The 20,408-nt window shown below is 36.3% G+C and overlaps 1 protein-coding gene across 1 annotated transcript in view; it reads right to left on the bottom strand.

The window, feature by feature from the left end:
* Positions 1–20,408, bottom strand: part of PRKD1 (protein kinase D1) — a 132,201-nt gene that overhangs the window by 23,887 nt on the left and 87,906 nt on the right. The window contains exons 11-13 of the mRNA XM_007469033.1: positions 19,584–19,656; positions 16,627–16,733; positions 8–60 (exon numbers count right to left, since the gene is read on the bottom strand). Of these exons, the coding sequence (XP_007469095.1) occupies positions 8–60; positions 16,627–16,733; positions 19,584–19,656 (233 nt within the window). The remainder of the gene's footprint in view (positions 1–7; positions 61–16,626; positions 16,734–19,583; positions 19,657–20,408) is intronic.

The following is a 20,408-nucleotide window of genomic DNA, read 5'->3' as shown; positions in this document are numbered from 1 at the left end:
CACTCTTTCAGGCGTCTCAAACATACACTCCAAATTTACAACACCAGGGTGATGAAGGTTCTATTAAAGATAAATAAAGCACTTGAAGAAAATGAGTTTTTTGATACTGTTTGGCAAGCTCACTGATTATACAAAACTGTTCACGTTTAAAGCTATGGAGAAACGCACACTTAAGATTTTTAACACCTCTAAATTCCACATGTGCTGCCTTATATTTTTGAAATTCTAATGTCTCCAAAAAATACATCTTTACTTTCTGTGCATAGTGAAATTTTTTTTTTCTATGCTACAAATCCAAGTTCCAGCACAGTGAATTGCTAATTAGGTTTTAATTAGAATACCATACTGAGAAGTCTGTAATTTCTTAGGATCATCTCCAATATTAAGCATACTGTCCTAAATAAGTTTACTAGGCCATCTCTACACACTTCGTAGAAATTTAAGGTAGACAAGATGAAGTATGTTCACGGAGTGCATCTGACTGCACTGATGAAGCACATTAGTCAAAACCTTTTGCCACCGCTCTGCTCTTGGAGGCTGCTCTAGTTTGCTACAGAAGCTCTTACACAGAGTAAAGACCCCCATGAAAACAGAAAAGAAATGATTATTGAGCCCTGTTTTGTTCAGGACACCATGCCATGTGGTAGTGCTGCATGGTTCTCAAGCACTCAATAAATATTTCCACAATAAAGTAATGGCCAATAATGACAGGCTGAGTTTGGCTTGACAGGTTGTCACACATGTCAAGTAAAGTTACTTTTAACATTAGATGGGCCCTTGTAATGATGCTTAAGTCTGAATGCTGGTCTGGGGTCATCAACAAAAGCCTTTGATCATTTGACTTTTAATATTTTTTTTCTGCACGTGACAACAAAAAATCCTAACATTAAGAGAACTATTACATATTCCACTTATATTTCAATGAAAAATGGGGGAAAAAATCATCACGAATAAAAACTACCAAAAGATAAAAATAGGGACTAACTTTAATGTGCTAACAGCTGAACAGGCAGAAGAAATTGCACCCTTTATTCTAGGGGGAAAAAACCTCAGCGAGGAATAAAATTGAATGTAAAATGAAAATGCCACAAATTATTGGAAACCTGAAATGGTTCACTCCTCAGACCTCACAGACAGATGCTGGGTGGTGAGCAGTAGAGGGGATGTGGGTGAATCTGCACTGTCATCGTCTTCCATGCTACTCATCGGCATAGAGAGCCTGGCATCAACTCAACATGGAGCTACGGCTGTGGTTGGCAGTAGCTCCTGTGATGATAACCTGTCTCTCTGGGTGCCCTTCCACTACTTTGGCAATTGTGATCTCCACCTCAGACATCTGATGGGTCTTTCTGATTCTGAGGCCTTGGTGCCCAATCATGCAGTATAATGTGGTCATGGTATAGCAAGGTACTGAATGTGGTCTGAGAGGTGCCTGCACACCCACCCAATGGCCATTCACCTCTCGAGGGCTGGAGTGATTATTCTTGAAACTGTCAAATCTGGCTACTTCAGCTAGACTAGGCCCCCAGAGTTATTCTCTCCTGGTCAGAGCTCAAGTACATGGAACAGCTGTGGGATTAACAAAGCTCACGCTGTCACTACTCTTAAATGTCTTTGTCCCGACTGCCTACCAATAGGACCAGATAGCTGGTTGGCTTTGACCACTGTGGGAGTGCCAGATCCTTAGGTGGGAGACTCTAATTAATGACTCCATATATCTGTTCGATACGCAGTATGGAAGACCAGTGACAGCATGGTTCATACCTGAACCTGTGCCCAGGCTGTCACAACAACTAGACAGACCATGAGCCTCTGGGTATCCAAGCATCTCAGCTGTCCTCTTTTAAATCAGTGATCACAGAAGAAGCTTTAAGGATGACATGAGAGTCCTGCCAGAGTCATGATTCTCCCGGGACAAGTCCACTATGAGATGTGATAAGTATACCTTCCTCTTCTGAGTATCTTCTTAACTGATTCTATTTACTCTAACTTTAAGCACTCAAGCAGTGTTCTTGGGAGTTTGGCTTCTTTAATTGGCCAAGGCCTTGTCTAGGTGGGGAGTGGGAACAATGAATAGGAAAGGAGCAGACCAACAGAAGTAGGCAGCAAAGCAAGCAGGTCCCTTGTGTTTAGACAGAGGAAAACCTAGAGCGTGAAGGAGAAGACAAAAGTTAAGGGAGTGAGACCTCCAGGACCCAAGGAGGGCAGGGGAGGACAAAAGTGGTGTGATAGTGGCTCAGCCTGCTGCTTCTGCTGCCCTTGTCGTAGGCTGTGAAGGTTTGGGGGAGAGTCAGAAGATGACCAGGAATCTCTCCTACCTAAATTATTCGAATACATGCACAATGTCAACCCTCATGCGCTTCCATTTGTATTTTTCTAAGCATGAGTTCCTAGTGGTACTTAAGTCCTTCAGTCAGTATACTCCTTTTTCCTTTCCACCACTCAACAAGATGACTTAAGAGGCCCCTATTCAGAAGGTAGGACTTTAACATGTGCTTATCTAATTGGTATATTCCCAAAATGTTCTAGGCCAAAAGTATGCATTGGATTAATGAGATTGTTTACTGTCAACCATTTTGTGCCATGTTCCCCGTAGACTCTGAAGGACTGTACAACTGTCCTTTAACAGCATCTTTATGAAAAGGATAAGGGAAAATTTTTCTATTTCTCGATAAAGGACCTCGAATATAGTTAGGGATATATTTTAGAAAAAAGTATAGGACTTTGAATATAGTTAGGCATATATTTTAGAAAAAAGTATAGTCAATGAATGCATTGAACTAAAGGTCATGTATACACAACTGGTAAAAAAAAATGTCTTAGAAAAGTTTAAACTCATACGTTCATTGCAATTGGCCCTTGGTCTTTTACCAAAACCTTCATGTTTTATAGGTTTGCTAAAGAATACATTGAGTGGTAGCTGAAAAATGTTTCCAATAGAAAAATGACTTTATTTTTTCTGTATAGCTGATATACAATAAGTTGATATTTTTTTGGGGTTATTATGTATGGTTGAGACAAGGCCATCAGAGATGCCTACTCAAGACCCGTAACTTTTTTGCACTGAACCAAATGACCAAACTTGTTTTTACATTTGACAATAACAAAAGAAAATGGAATATAAAGAATCATGCCTTCATCATCCAAATTCTCTCTACTACACTGATGAGAAGCATTTATTTAGCCTAGAGAAGATAATATTTGAAGACTAGAGATAGAAAAAAAAATTAAAGTCACTATTTTCTATCATGTATGATTCATATTATCTTTTTAATACCTTAAGATCAACTCTAAGATGAGCTTTAACCAAAGTAGTTGATGTGACTTGTTCACAATTTTAATTTTGTATATAAAATATGAAATAGCTTTTCAACATTTTCCTTCTGAAGTCTAAAGTAACTTAATTAACTTAAAAATGGTTTGATGACTGTAACATCAACTGTGGAATAGTAGAGTTCAGAAAGAATTTTTGCTAACTTCTCAGGCCTAGCTCAGGGATTTGGATAATAAATTTCATGGCAGAGTAAGCTACTACAGGACTTTCTGGCCATCTGTTTGTTGCATTTAAGTAATTTAATTTTCAGGAAATGAAACATTTGGTCAAATATAGGAAAGAATAGTGTCTATTCACACATTACAGATTGACGACATATCCATGGGGTGAATATAAGTTGTTTCGAAGACTCGGAGGAAATGCCATTTGGAGATCAAAAATTCTCCTGACTCAAATTGCAAAGAGCATTCTTATGTAATTAATGGAAACTAGTCACTAAAAGCAAAGGATTTTATAAAAGCAGCAATATTTTACAAAAACATTTAATTAAAAATTTTAGTTTATGCGTATCTTCTATTTTATGTTACTTTATTTTTTGGATTTGTATTAAGGAATATTTAATTTGTACTTATAATCTTTGATTCTAATAGTTTTGCTTTATTGTAAATCTAGCACTGCAAATTCATTCGATAGATTTAGCTGTGATCAATTAATGTCATGTATTCCCTTTCTTCTACCTTCAGGATTATTATACTCAAACATATGAGAGGTAGGAAAGAGAAAAATTAGAATCAATGTATCTTTTCAACAGGTTATTTAGGATTCAGCCTTAATGTGGGAACTTCTGACTACTTTTCTGTCAAACAACTAAGTGGTTTAGGTCATACTGGGACAGAAAGAAAGAAACTTCAAAGCGAGGAATCCAGGATCTAAATTCTAAATAGCATGCAGAGCAGAAAGAAGAATATACCACAGCACAGTGGTGCACAGCGATGGGGGTGGGGAAGAGAGGTGCCTTTCTCGGAGGCACAGCACCATGGCAACGGCTTTGTTGATTCTCATTCCCGGATTGAGGGATAAACATACCATCATTTCCTAAACACAGTCTCTTACAATTTATGCTTCATTTACTGGTCCTAGAAGTCATAATCACCTAATGCCTTATGAAACGGACACAGTGTGTAACAGTACCTTGATAGATGCTGAAAAGTCATCGTGTAGAGAGCGGATGATTATAAAAAGACTTGCGAAAGATAATACCCAAATTGATACAGTAAACTCAGCTATCTCTCCTAAATTCTCTCTTTAGTTTGATAAATGGGAATTTAAAGTAAGTGGCAGAAAAGAAAATTTCCTTTTGTGTTTCACCTAAAGGAGGTTACATAAGCTAAGTGTGAACTGCCACAAACTTGCACCTTCTAATTTGTCCTTCCCTGTCTTCCCTTGTGCTGTATTTTTAAACTTCAATGATGGCAGAGGTGCCTCTACTGTGAAGTCAACAGGTGAGGGCTGTGTTACACCATGTGAGAGCCCTCCTGATATAACATGAGGATGGAGATCATTTGGTTGTTGCATGTGAACGTATCCCTATTTCATGTTCCGTTGGCAAAAAGCCTACAATTTAAATAGGCTCATATTCTAGTGGTTATCTTTTTGGAGGTAGCATTTTTGGGGGAAATTTCATCTGTAAAATTTTAGAAATGCACATTGATAATAACCTAGAACCAAATAAAGCTAACATATACTGTCAGAGGAATAAATGCACCGATATTACTTCAGTAAGACCAGATGTAACAATCCACCCTCCTGTGAATAGGTATCACTGGCTGACATTTAGATCAATGGGGCCACAACCAAATTTAACCTATTAGACTCTGAGAACTCAGAAATGATCAGATCATTCCTGGTAAAAATTGTTTGCCTATACCACCCATCACAACTGGAGTGTAATGTTACTTTTTTTGTGTGGAACTAATTAGCTCAGATTGACCCTGGTTTAAATAGCTCAAAATTTTGTGGAAGAAATAATAAGTTGAAGCATCTCCATTGACTGCTAATGACAATACATATATTGTGTCTGGATATCAAGAAAGGGAGTCAACTTTTAGGTGGCTGGATTATAATGCAAAATTTACCATTATATATATATATATATTTTTTTTTCATCTTAAGTTAGCTGTAAGTCCTCTGCATTCTATTAAGTAACAGTGGCGCAAGAAAAATTTTTTTAAAGGACCAGTTCAATATTTACATAGAAGAAAAAAATCAGGTGACGCCTGATATATAACTTCTGTATTCACATATATCCATAAACCTAGATACAACCCTCTCAGTCATTCTGCACTTCATCTCTTCTGGAAATGCTTTAATCTAGCTTTAGATTCCAGGGCTGTGCAGACACATGATAAACAGAATGAGTCCTCTCCTTTCCTTATAAAAGGAGAAAGAGACCGAATGCAGAGGGAGAGGAGTATGTAAAAAATACACTTAAAAAACCCTTCCATCATCTCTCATGATTCTAGCCTTTCTTGACTTTTCAGCAGGTAGAAACAGTATAAAAATATGTGATATTTTCTACTCATCACCAGAAAACTTTCAGATTAGAGGTAAGAATGAGAAATTTAAAAAGCAAAATCTAGATTCCTAAGCCCACCATCTAGAGTCATACATACACTGAGGTTTCACTGGCATTGATGGTTGTATATGGGTGAAATTGTTACTATAATTTCTGGTGGTCGAGGGAGCGATTTCTATCAAAAGAAAGACCCTTACACAGCAAGGATCCTGTATGCATCCTAGTATCTATCCCCTAGCCCCCGACAAAGGCCGGAGTTTCAAGTTGAATTTAGGCAAAAGGACGTAATATTTGAGAAGAAGCAGCAAAGGCTTCAAAGGCAGAAAATTAATAACTGATTGTTACCTTTTAAAAAAATCAGTGTTAGTAAACATTCTACCCATAAAGTGTGACCCCCTTTCCTCTATGCCATTACTGTTTGTTTTTAGCGGAAAGGCAAGAATTAAAAGAATGGCATGTTAAAATAAGGAAATTGGAATTTGTAGGTCAAGGTGTGTTTACTGTACATAAAAGTTAAAAAATGGATCAAATATCTGGATACTTTTTCTATTTGCTACAAACGCATGGCAATGGAGACAACATCTGGAAAACTTTTTTATTTCCTGTTAACCTGCCTGATTGGAAACATGAACACATGAAACCCATCTTACCTTGGTGTTAGATTTAAAGTGTAGCTTTTAACAATTCATATCACTGTAGCCCAGTTACTATATTTAAATGTCAGCACCCCAGAAAGTATAACATTCTATTATAAGGTTAAATGACCTGTGTAGACACATAATCTCTCTGACGTCTTAAGTACTGGATATTGGGAACTGGAGTGACCATGTAAAGTCTACTGTACAGGGTTAGAAGACAGAACATTATGTGCAAAAAGGTCAGTTTGTGATATCTTACATTTGTATAAGGGTTCTGTGGCACTTAACTGGCATATTATCAAAATTAAATAAGTTCTTAATTATGGGGCATCTCAGAATCTTTAGTAAGTGAAACACTATTCACTTCCAAGATGTAGATGACCTGGTTGTAGTACACAATATTTTCTTAACTGTCTTCATGAGAACATCTTAACCCCCACCCTCTTCCATGAAGGAACTCAGAGGACATGATCTTCCAAAAATATGTTGGGAAACATTGATTTAAAAAACACTTTATAGGAACTTCCCTGGTGTGGCTAAGACCCACCCTCTTCCATGAAGGAACTCAGAGGACATGATCTTCCAAAAATATGTTGGGAAACATTGATTTAAAAAACACTTTATAGGAACTTCCCTGGTGGTCCAGTGGCTAAGACTCCACGCTCCCAATGCAGGGGGCCCAGGTTCGATCCCTGGTCAGGGAACTAGATCCCACATGCTGCAACTAAGAGTTGCCCCAACTACAGATTCCGCATGCTGCAACTAAAGATCCTGCATGCCGCAACAAAGAAGGATCCTGTGTGCCGCAACTAAGACCCAGCGCAGCCAAATAAATAAATACATAAACAAATAAATAAAATTTTTTTAAAATAAATAAATATAAAACACTTTATATATTATTTAATTTAATCCCCCCAAAACATTCCTGTGAAGAAGCAAGCACACCAAGTCAGATGAATTCTAAGCCATAATTAAGGAAACAAAAAGAGGGTTGCCAAAAAATGGAAAAGCTTTGACTGGAACCTGACCTCTGACACTAACTTTTCACTGTGACTAACTTCTTAGGGAACACAATACCTATTCAGAAAATTTTCTAAGTTTGTTTTCTTTTCCTTATAATAGATCTTTGTTTTATTTTTCCCTCTATCTTAGATATATATATATATATACACATAATCTGTGGGCTTTATTTATTGGAACGTGCAGAAGATAACAAGATTACTTTAGAGCTGCAGAACATGTCTTCAGAAGAAACAATTTCACTAAAATTCTTCATGCAGTAATATAAAAAAGAAAAATATTTGAAGAAATATGATGAACATATAAGATGAAACAAAAGAAGTATAAACTAACCTCTCAGTACACACAAAAGAGAAAGAACTCAAATTTTGCATATTTTTTCTAGAGAAAGAAAAGTTGACTCTTTCATGATTTAAGTAAAATCACCAGTTTGTGCAAATTTTCATTTTCCCACTCATATTTAGCAATATTATTCTCTGGTTTTTTATCATGATTACCTCTTTTCCACCCACTCTTGATCGTCTTTTTTGACTAAGAGAACAAAGCCAGGTATTTACAAGATGTATATTTAATCTTGTTCTGTGAAGATAAATTATCATGTTTTTTTGTTTTTGTTTGTTTGTTTGTTTTTTGCGGTACACGGGCCTCTCACTGTTGTGGCCTCCCCCGTTGCGGAGCACAGGCTCTGGACGCGCAGGCTCAGTGGCCATGGCTCACGGGCCCAGCCGCTCTGCAGCATGTGGGATCTTCCTGGACCAAGGCACGAACCCGTGTCCCCTGCATCCGCAGGTGGACTCTCAACCACTGCACCACCAGGGAAGCCCAAATTACCATGTTTTGTAGTCAAAAAGGAATGCATGCATGTGCAGTTGGGGCAAATTCTGGACAAAAGATACAATGAGACCAAAAATCCCATCTGCCACTTTTGAAGACCTGGGAGCAAAAGCAGGGGGTAGGGAGCAAAAGCAGGGTACTGCTCATGCCCCCTGCACACAACACTACCTAAGGGGTGGCAAACCACCTACGCACCCCTCCGGCCCGAACACTGGATACATCCCTACCCTCACCCCATATAAGGAACCACCTTGCACCCGCCTTGGGGAGCGAGCAAGGGAAACTGTTGCTTGTTTTCGTTCCACCCCTGCTGCAGCAGGGGTCCCAAATAAAGCCTTGCCTGAAACAACAAAAAAAAAGGAATTAAGGTAAGGAATACTTTATTGTCTTATTGGCATGCTCTGTGATTCTGTATCCCTCTGTTTCCTTGAGCTGTGGCTAAATAATTTGTTCAACAAATATTTAGAGTCCACCAGGGGTCAGGCATATGTTAATGTATATATGTTCAGCTTTACCCCCGGATTTGAGTCAACTGTGTTCTCTGTTACAATGAAATTATGTGTCTCTATGTTCTCTATTTAGGAAATTCTCAATATCAAGTTATTCGAACTTGTTCCTAGGAGCTAGATTTACAACTTAGTGGTGGCAATACTAGTAGGATAAGTCTGGAATCTTTACTATATGCTAGGCACTAAGAATTTCACAAAATTATCACACTCAATTCTTATAACATCTGTTCAAGGTTTCTGGATAAGGAAAGTGAGAGTCAGAGAACTTAAGTAACTTATCCAAGCTCCTAAGACTCTTAAGCCTGATGTGAGAACCCAGGCAGTCTAACCCCAGAACTTAGGCTCTCTAAATTCTATGTTATCCATTGCCTCAATGCTTTCCTTGGACTCAAATCCATTTAGGACCTGTCCTGCCTGTTCTAACTAGTATGCTTCAGGGGCCACGCTACTTAAGCCTCCTCACTTTGCTCTCAGAGTGCATTTGAGCATGTTGTCTGGATTTCTGAATGCTGCCTTCTCAGTCTTCTCACTGCAGTGTCCTCTGTACCTGTTATGACATCCACCTTGACAATTTGGATTCCTCGCCTTCCTAGCAGGAAGAACTTCTTCCTTACAGCTTATTCTGTTTTTAAGCTCATGTACCGCCACCGTGTTGTTCTGTGTTACCAAATCCCCTCCTGATCTTGACGTTCCATTGCCTTTAAAGGTATCACTCTGACATGTTCTCTGATTTCTTTTGCACCTGATGCCCAATTTTTCCCCCCAGATCTAAGCTTCTGAGACAGCTGTAACATCTGGAACAATGAGCAGCCACTCTACAAACTCTTCCTTCTCATAAAACATCATAGTTTTCTAATTAGAGCCTAAAATGTAATTATTTATTTATACAAGAACGGGGCATTTTGACTGTCACAACTAGCTGAAAATAGCTTCTAAGAAAGTTTTCTTGCCTTTAAACTTTTTTCTCTATAATATGTCATCCCCAAATACTGATCTGATCATAACAATTTCTTTTTCAAAATATTTCAATAATTCACGAACACCAAAGCATAATAAAATCCAGTTGACGTGGCACAATATCTAAAGTCCTCTATGAACTCACATGAAAGGCATTTCCCAGTCTTACCTAAGCGTACTCTGTCCTTTCACAGCAGTCTCTAAACTATGGTAGGCATACTTTTGGGGAACCAGAAGATTTTAAAGATATGTGAGCAGAGGGATAGTTTTAAGAAAATGTGCTTTGTTTACATTTGTGTCTCTACTGCTTGGAACATGGTGAGTACTCAATAACTATACTTTGAATGAATGAATGAATCTTAACAGTCAATAAATATTCTTCTAACACAGATCTACTTGAGAAAATCCCCACAGTCTTCAAATTCTCCATCCCCAAGTTGCCTTTCAGAATAATTTTTCTTCCACTTTCCAAAAGGAAGGCATGCTTCTCACACATTCCAAATATTACTAGGGTACCTTGCCATGGGGAAGAAAATTGTCTGGGAGAAAAATAAAAGGAAAATTTGAAACATTGTGTTGATATGAAGTGAATGACCCTAATAACCTGGAAATCAGTTCTTTTGCAACTTAGTTTCTAATTCATGCTTTCACCAAAATTAGAGAAGCATTTAATAGATTTATTAACAGAGAGAGAATTAAAAGAGAGAGGATGAATTTCGAAGATAAATCACTGGGATAGTTTTGTCTTGTTTTGGGAGGGCTTACAGCTGGGCTCCTACAATTTAGAAAAACAAATAAAGTTGTTGCTGAACTCTGTTTAACTCAAACAATAAGTAATAATCACCCACCAATTTATGAACTAAATTTTTAAAAATCTCATTAAATAATGTATTTTCAGCAACATTTCATTTTTTATGTTTAACAAACATAGATCAAAATTTTTAGAATATTTATCTTGCTGGATAAAGGGTTTACTAATAATAACTGTAATGAAAAATTCATCCAGGAGAATGCTTTAAACATTTAGTGTTGTAATCAAGAAATTTAAAAATATATATTTATGTTTACTGCAAATAAGTATGAAAGGGGGACCAGTAAAAGACTTTTAAGTATAAAAATACATTACATTGGAATACAGTTCTGTGGGAAAAGTGTTACGTAGTCAAAGAAAACAAGGAATGCTGTAAACTAAACTATTGCTTAAAAAGCCTATGCACGTATTTTTAAAATTATTGTTAAAAAATATCAAATGTTTCTGATATTTAGATTCTAATGAGTATATTTAAATAAGTTATATAGCAGCTCATTTTCAAATATCAATTTTTTAGTACAGTACAAAATTAAAATTCTTTAAACTTCTGACAAAATAGTTCTCTCTGTCAACTTAAAAATACACAAGCAGAAATAAAGGTTTCTAGAATTCTTTCTGAGGACACATGAAATGGTTTTTGAAGCCACTCGTTTAAAATGATCTAGTTTTCTACTTACATTTCATAGTATATTTATTTCATTAAGGTGGCCCCTCAGCCTAATGACACTTTCCAACATTTCTATGGTTACCAAAAGGCAGTGAATCTTTCAAGATTTCACCAATGCTATATTTCTCTTTGAAGTAATCCTTCATTCCAATGCCCTGACCTCTGTCATAATCCATGACTTTTTTTTTTTAACATCTTTATTGGAGTATAATTGCTATACATTTTTGTGTTAGTTGCTGCTGTGTAACAAAGTGAATCAGCTATACGTATACAATATTTCCACATCTACCCTGACTTGTAGCTACTTGTATCTATCTGCTCAAATAGACGATAAACATCCTAAAAGGTTTCATTCATTGTTATATGACCCAGAGGCCCAGTAAATCGCTTTGTATCAAAGAAGGAAGTGCTTCAGGGTACTGCTGAATGGCTTAATATTTTTATTAACTGAAGGTAAAGGATACTAGGCTTAGAAACTGGAAGAATGATGGCAAAATAGACAAAATTAGGGAGAGAATAACTTGCAGGGAAAGACATTAGGAATAATCGTTTGGTTTTCGGCTGGTTGGTTTGGGTAAGACTGGCACAGCAAAGTGGAGATGTCCTAAGGTCAGAAACAGGAGACTGAAGTGTCTGTGAAAGAACGGAGCTCAAGAGATAAATTAAGGAATGACCTGTGAAGAGATGATAGACAACTCTCTTAAAGTGGATGAGCTCACTCTGGGAATGAGTTCCAGATTAGCATAAATCATTTAGACGAACAGAAGAAGTTCAAGAAGAAGGATAGGATGGGGCTTCCCTGGTGGCACAGTGGTTGAGAGTCCACCTGCCAATGCAGGGGACACGGGTTCGAGCCCTGGTCCGGGAAGATCCCACATGCCGCAGAGTAACTAAGCCCGTGCGCCACAGCTACCGAGCCTGCGCTCTAGAGCCTGTGAGCCACAATTACTGAGCCCACGAGCCACAACTACTGAAGCCTGCGCACCTAGAGCCTGTGCTCCGCAACAAGAGAAGCCACCGCAATGAGAAGCCCACGCACCACAACGAAGAATAGCCCCTGCTCGCCACAACTAGAGAAAGCCCGCGTGCAGCAGCGAACAGCCAACACAGCCAAAAATAAATAAATTAAATAAATTAATTAAAAAAAAAAAAAAAAAAGAAGGATGGAGCTAGCAGGGAAGGTGAAACGGGGCCTGATAAGTGCAGGGATGAAGTGAGGAGTGAGATCTAAAAAGGAGCAAATGATCAACGCTGTTGAAGAACTGAGACTAGTCAACTAGGGTAAAGACTAAAAAATAGCCAAAGGGTGATAGTTGGGCAGAGGTAGAAGACCAAAGGGCCTTGTATTTTAAGAAAGGCATGGAAATCAAAGAAAGGAATTTATGAATAAGAATGGAAAGTAGCATAGAGCAGAAATCTGAAGTGTGGCAATATAAAACGTGCTGCAGTTATGAGAGGTGGCAGACATATCGAGCTCACAGTTTGTTATTGCTGTTATTTTGTTTTAAAGTTAAAATGGGAAGAGGACTGCCACACAACAGAGAAATAAGAATGATGGGGGAATTTTAGGAGATAAGTGCAAGGGGATACACTTAATTGATGGCCTGTAAAATTCTTACATATTTTTTTCTACATTTTGTATTCAGCATCTTTACACTTCCAAAATGCTTTAATATACTGTATCATAAACAGAAGCTCTAGTATTGTTCCTTAGATAAATAAGTTGATATTTAAGATAAAGAGGAAAAATAATAGTAAATCAATTAGAATTAAATTCATAATAGTAAATCAATTGAATATATAGAATTATATTCAAATCAGATAGAATATAATATTCATATATTATATTCAATAATAGTAAATCAATTAAAAATGATAGTAAATCAATTATTATCCTAAAGCTTTTTATGCATTGTGATACTATGTTAGAAAATAAAAATTAATTTAGCCCGAACAAACCTGTGTTGATAAATTATATTAAATATATCACGCCCACATCACTTATTTTAGATTTTAAGTTTCTAAGCCTTCTAAGATGTAATTGCAACTCCTTGTAAAAGTCAGTTTTCTGTGACACCCTTAATAATCGTAAACTATCTTTTTATTCTTATTTTGTTGACATGAATAGAAAAAAAAGTAATTTCAAATTTACCTTTTAAAAAATCAAGATACAACTTTTAAAATAACAATATAAATAGGATCTTCTGGGAATTTTTGAGCCAAGTTTAACATCTACATTAATTAACATTCTTCTGAAACATAATAATAATAATAATGAAGCATTTAGAGATAATGAAAATAGCTACTCGAAAAGATATAAATAAGGGATAACTATGCCAAAAGATTCACACTTGCCTTAATTTTCCAGCTATTCAAAGATATCTAAAGAGCTTGGTTTTCCAATGACTGAATCAGACTTTGGAAAGCCTTCACATAGGTTATGTAAAGAAGATGAAATAGAAAAAGAAAGAAGTCTACTTTTTTACACATTCTGCATTTATACAACTTTGAAGTTTTCTATAAGCTAAGGTGCTTTTTTTCTTTTACAAAAACAGAAACAAATAAAAATTCGACCAGAGGACTAACGGAACTGCATGAGGGGAATTTTCTTCCATCAGCCATTTCGGCCCACTTGATCCCCTCTGGAGAATCAGAAAGAGGAATGGGATGGGGCAGAACTTGTCAGACTCCAGGTATAACCATAAGCCAGGAAAACAGCTTTCATAAGCTACAGACCACAGGGCGGAGAATACTAAATGCTTCTGGGTATCACTTTTATATCCAGAGGGACAGAATTCTGTTCCTCAAGATTAGTAAAAGAGAACCTTCCCCACCATTCAGCTGATTTCAATCATGGTACTTTAACTGAACATATCACTTAGTGAGTCAGAACCCTTCCCTTATCACTTGCCTCATTACCATTTTGTCTTTTCAGGTTCAAAAAATGAGCTCTTTCTTTTGATAAGAAATATAAAACAGGGGAATGAGGGATTTCAAAGAATGAAACACACACAATCCTTCTTAACTAACCAATTAACCATTAATAGAAAATAGAGTCTGGACTTTGGCTACCTGGTTGGATACTATGTATCAATATGTCTTCTTATGCGACAGGATGATGTCTCTGTACAATTTTAATTCAACAAACATTCATTCAACAAATATTTGCTAAATACCTAATGTTTGTCAGGGAACAGTCTCTGGTGTTTGGGATACAGCAGTAAACAAAACAACAATATCCGCCCTCCTGAAATGTACATATTCCAGTGGAGGGGCTGGGGAGGGGATGGGGAAAGAAACCCACAGCAAATATAATAAATGAAATTCTGTAATAGGCTAGAAGATGGTAAGTGTCATGGGAAAAAGAGGACATAGGTCAGAGTAATTTTTGAGGAACGAGTTTGAAACAAATGTCAACTTTTGATAAAGTATGAACTCCTGAACCTCATATATTTATGCCAAGCCTTAATAAGACTCCTTATACAGGTTTTGTAATTAAAAATTCTACACGTAAGTATGTTGCAAACATCAGACTAGAAGTAAGCCTGAGTAATACAATTTAAAGACTCGTGACAGGAAGGACTTGTGTGTTTTTGTCCCCACTGTATCCTCTGAGCCTAGAACAGTGTTTAGCTCATGATATGTACTCAATAAATATGAGTTTGATGAAGTAAGTGAAATATGGTTGGGGACAATGGGGACGAGTGATAAGTGATGAGGATTCTTGAGATTTCAGGCCATAATATAAGAGCTGCTCAAACTCTTCATATGCTCAAGGGGCAGATTTGACTTTCAACCTAAGCAAACTCTTTTTTCACATTACAATGAAATTTTTGCCAAATGTTTCTTTACTGCATCTGAGTTGCTGATTGCAGCTACTCTTCTGCAAAGGAGATGGAGTCGGTTTATGGTGTATTTTTTTTTTCTACCTTACTACAGAGTCAGCAGCTGATAATGTGTTGACAGGCTCAGGAAAGCCAATTAAAGGGCAATACACAGAAAATTAGACCTTCCTCTGCAGCTGCAATAAAATGTAGAAAGATATAACCATCCATGGTAACCGCGAAACTCCTCTTATGTCCTGAAAGGAAGGATAAATGTCTTATCCTTATGCCAGCTGTGGCAAGCTGCAAAGGAGTCTGCCCTCAGGACACTATGTGAGGGTGGAGACCAGGACAGCAGGGTCCAAGTGTGGAAAGATGTCATTTGCAGCTCAATGCTGCCAAATTAAGAATAATAATAATAAAAATAAGAATCTGATTAGCAAGCACTAAGCTATGAATCTATGAATTGTCAGCTTAAGATCTGTAGTTATCTTCTTCCAAGAAAGCAGAGAACACTGTGTGTTACATTAGTTGTCCAAAAGCACAAGAACACCATCTTTAGAAAATATGAGTCCCAGAAAAGTTTATGTCATTTTTTATGTACAGCAGCAATTATTTTCAGTTGTCTGTACACATGAGCTCCTTTAGGGCAGAAATCATATCTTTTTCAACATTTTATTGTATAAACTCAATAAATGGCAGTTACATGAAACAATAAATGAAGAAATGTAATCTGTTTTGCTTTGCTAGCAATCTTCAAATGAAAATTTTTCAATAAAACTAAAAATTAGAAATTATGATCAGCTTGCATGACAAGTAGAGAATTATGGAAGTTATATAAAAATGAGCAGTTTCAATGGTTTAAATTGTCTAGACTAGATAGCTAGGTTGACCACATTTAGCAAACAACTGCTCCATTTCCTTTTGATCTGCAGAAAAAGTTTTAATAGTTACAGAAATTATATATATCACATAATACCTTTTATTAACAAATTCTAGCTTTAAAAAGGGACTGGCTTTAAAAATGAGAAGAGTTAAGGAACAGTCTCAATATTAAATAAAAGGCTTACAGTGAGACACAAAGAGGACATTAATAAGATCAAGATCATGTTTTCTCGGACATGTATTACTCTTCTACCTGATATGCTGACAGCTACGTACTCAATTCTAATAATTATCACAGCATAAAGGAAGAATGTTTATGAAGGCAAGTTCATTGATAATGTAAAACAAAATGGTCTCAGCGTGCCCACTATTAGCAAATGCTGAAACATTACCCATTTAATGAGAATTAATAATACATTAAAACCTAGAATTAAGTACATTAAAAAAAAAAACAACGCTGCCTAGACTCAGGAAAGATACTACACAGGCTGCAGTTTGATGCTTGATCTGCCTTTTCAGTTATTTAAAAATGTTCCTAAATATCTATGCCACAGATACTTGGATAACTTTTCTTTGTTTTGCAGAAGTTGAGGGGACATTTTATAGCCCCTACATAAAAAACAAAAAAGTACCTGAAGAATTGCAACCTCATTACGAAGTTGACTTTCTTGTTTTGTTGGAAATCTTAACTTGTCAATGATCTTAATAGCTACATCTCTTCCTGTTTTACGATGTTTTCCTTTAAGATAAAAAAGAGAAATATTAGCATAATCTTATTATATATCATCTCTATTAAAGAATACCAGAATTTATAAAAACCGTTTGGAATTATAAAAATGCTTTACTGAATAAATTAACATTTCTGATGAGCACTGACTTATATCCATAAAGATTTCACTTCTTAGCTCCATTTTCTACATCAAATATGCACTATAAAATTAGCTACAATTTAGAACACAAAAGAATTAGGACATTAAAAGCTATTTGTATGAACAGCCTGATATTTTCTTGTAAAATATCTCTTTTAGAAACAGGATATTGAGCTACTTGATAAAGAAAATATTCATACCACGGGCAAAAGTCCTCTCCTTAAGAAAGTATAATTTTAGGGCTTCCCTGGTGGCTCAGTTGAGAGTCTTAAAAGCTATTTGTATGAACAGCCTGATATTTTCTTGTAAAATATCTCTTTTAGAAACAGGATATTGAGCTACTTGATAAAGAAAATATTCATACCACGGGCAAAAGTCCTCTCCTTAAGAAAGTATAATTTTAGGGCTTCCCTGGTGGCTCAGTGGTTGAGAGTCCGCCTGCCGATGCAGGGGACACGGGTTCGTGCCCTGGTCCAGGAAGATCTCACATGCCGTGGAGCGGCTAGGCCCGTGAGCCATGGCCGCTGAGCCTGCGCGTCCGGAGCCTGTGCTCCGCAACGGGAGAGGCCACCACAGTGAGAGGCCCGTGTACCAGAAAAAAAAAAAAAAGTATAATTTTAAAGTCCTAAAAAACGAATGTATGTTATAATGGAACGAATAAAAGTCTTGGCTCTGTCCCTTATTAGCTTCATGATCTTGAGCAAATCACTTAAGCTTTCTGAGCTCCTCATCTTCAATGGTAGGGTTGTTGTGAGAATTAGATGTAATAAGATATGTACAGTACACAGAGTGCCCAGATAACTATACACACTCAAAAATATGAATTATCATCATCATCATCATTGTCATCACCTGACAGTCCCTTGACGTACATCACATCCCATTTAATTCTCACAGCAAGTTTTCTAGGGAATCACAGGGTACCCTCAAGCTTTTAACTCCTACACTACTAGATTATAGAAGGTATAGAATATAGGAATGCTAATTGAATTTGAAAATGAACCTAACTACTCATTTTTTTGGTCACATACAAACTAACTTTAAATTCCATTATTTCTACATTTGGTGTAAATCCAGTGTTCCTTTCCCCTACATCCCACTTTCACTATTCCTTCCAACTCCTTCCAGAATACTTCCATTCCCAACTGACAAAACTATTGTCTTGCTTTCACGTTCTCTACTTTCTTCACATCACTTTTTAACTCTCTGACTCGCTGCAATATCTATTCCAATGCAGAGTTTTATTGCATCTACTGTCTTCAAGGTTGCAGCTTCTTTTGTCTCTATGCTTCTGTCACTATGGCAACTGACCTCTCTTCTGTGACTTTTCTTATCTGCCTCATCCCGTATGTGTAAAGCCGTAACATTTTTTTTTTAAACATCTTTATTGGAGTATACTTGCTCTACAATGGTGTGTTAGTTTCTGCTGTATAACAAAGTGAATCAGTTTTACATATACATATGTTCCCATATCTCTTCCCTCTTGCATCTCCTTCCCTCCCACCCTCCCTATCCCACCCCTCTAGGTGGTCACAAACCGCTGAGTTGATCTCCCTGTGCTACGCGGCTGTTTCCCACTAGCTATCTGTTTTACATTTGGTAGTGTATATATGTCCATGCCACTCTCTCACTTTGTCACAGCTTACAGAGGCCTCTTCCTATGCCTGCTCCTTCACTGTTGTATGTTACAAATTACCTGGCACATGCTGGTTTCTCTAACCTCATTTCTTACCCCTGTTTCACCTCCACACTATATGCAGTTATGTATATTTACCATCCTTTATATACCACGATTTCTTTGCATGCAATTATTACACTGCAGAAGAACTTTCTATGTAGTACTTGGTCTCCTCTATTATATTGTTATGCCTTAACAAAAAGCACAATGGTTGCTGACTTGATAGATTTTCTATCAAAAAAAAATCTGTGCATTTTGTAAGAATCAAAATTACTTTTAAAATAGAGTAGAATTTAATTAGCTTTTAAATAAAAAGCACAATATTATACTATGATAAATAATATTGAATGAGACATTGTGATTATTTCAGAGCACCCTAACCTCACCAAAAAAAAGATAATCTGTTACTGATTATATTAAGGAAATGAAAGTTATGATGTCATTTTATAGGACAGGTGAAACATTGATATTAAATCTTTCTTAAAGACTTGAAAAATGTCATTGAACTGGCTAGAATCAAAAACAGCAGAAGTTTTAACTAAATTCACCAAATAGCATGACAATAAGAAAAAGGTAAAAATTCAGTATTTTACTTCAAAAATGTAAAAAATGCAAACCTTACCAAAATACATGATATTATTAAAGATGTTAGAATTAAAGAATTTTTGAATGGACTTCTATAGCATTCTGATCAAATATGCTAAGAGGAAAAGGAATGTTTATGATTACAGCTGCCTTGCTTCTCAATATTTTGTCTAAATAAACCAATATTTAACCAGTATAGTGTATAGAGTTTGTCGATATTTAAGCAAAAGTTTGTTGATATTTAGTAGTAGAAAAATTTCTCTTTCAAAACAGAAAGGTACCAAATTTCCATTTAGTGACTACCTCAAGAGAAATTTCTACAGAGGTAAAACACAGAGAAACATACATAAAAATGTATCTACATGTAGGTCTTTTACGTTTTTCTTGGAGATATTACTTTTCTAAACAAAAATGCTAAAACTTTAAATTAATAAAAATACTTAGTGAATTAACCTACCTCCATAAACAATTCCAAACTGCCCAGAACCCAGTACCTCATCAGGAAAAATCTGATAAACTGTGCTGATGTCCTATAGGTGCAAGTCCACAGAAAAACAAACATGAGGTGGAACAAAAGATTAGTCCTAATAAACTCTACAATTTTATTAAATATATCATTAACACTGATAAATATTTTAAACATAAACAATTAAAATTTAAATGCTAGATGAAATCTACAATATAACTATATTAAAAACCCACTCTTCAATTCAATGTAATACTGTAATGTTGGACAACTATTCTAATCTTAAGCAGCAGAAATTTTCCAATGTTCAATTATATAGGTTTCATTAGAGAGAAAAAAGACTTAAGACTATATGTCATTTACATACATAATGTCAGTATTCAAAAATTGATTTGCTTATTGCAATGGTTATTTAGAAATCTCACATTAAATAATCATGGTTCCCAAGCATATGTCTGTGTGAGTCCTGATTCCAACCATTTCATTCTTTATGGCTAAAATGCTGTGGCTGCCTCTTTATCAATCATCCACATCCACATGAATTTTAACTGAAGGAAGAGGGGGCTGAATCACTGTGAGTGAGCCAGAGACACCACAAAAAGATGACAATCCACAATGAAATTCTCATCTGTGAGGTAACCACACTCTTCTACTTTTACCACTTCTGGAGGTTAACAAGTCTCCAAATGTCTACTCTTTCCTCTTTGAAATAATAATTGCTAAGTAAAGCATTCTGTTTTAGATAACTATGCTTAGTCTGTGATTTTGATGACCACACTCATGAAAGCACAATGTAATACTTTTTCACTTTCAGTA

The sequence above is a fragment of the Lipotes vexillifer genome, unplaced genomic scaffold, assembly GCF_000442215.2.
Source record: "Lipotes vexillifer unplaced genomic scaffold, Lipotes_vexillifer_v1.1 scaffold631, whole genome shotgun sequence".
In the NCBI taxonomy this organism is placed as follows: Eukaryota; Metazoa; Chordata; class Mammalia; order Artiodactyla; family Lipotidae; genus Lipotes; species Lipotes vexillifer.
The sequence above is the reverse complement of the archived record's forward strand: the minus strand, read 5'-3'. Positions and strand labels throughout refer to the sequence as shown.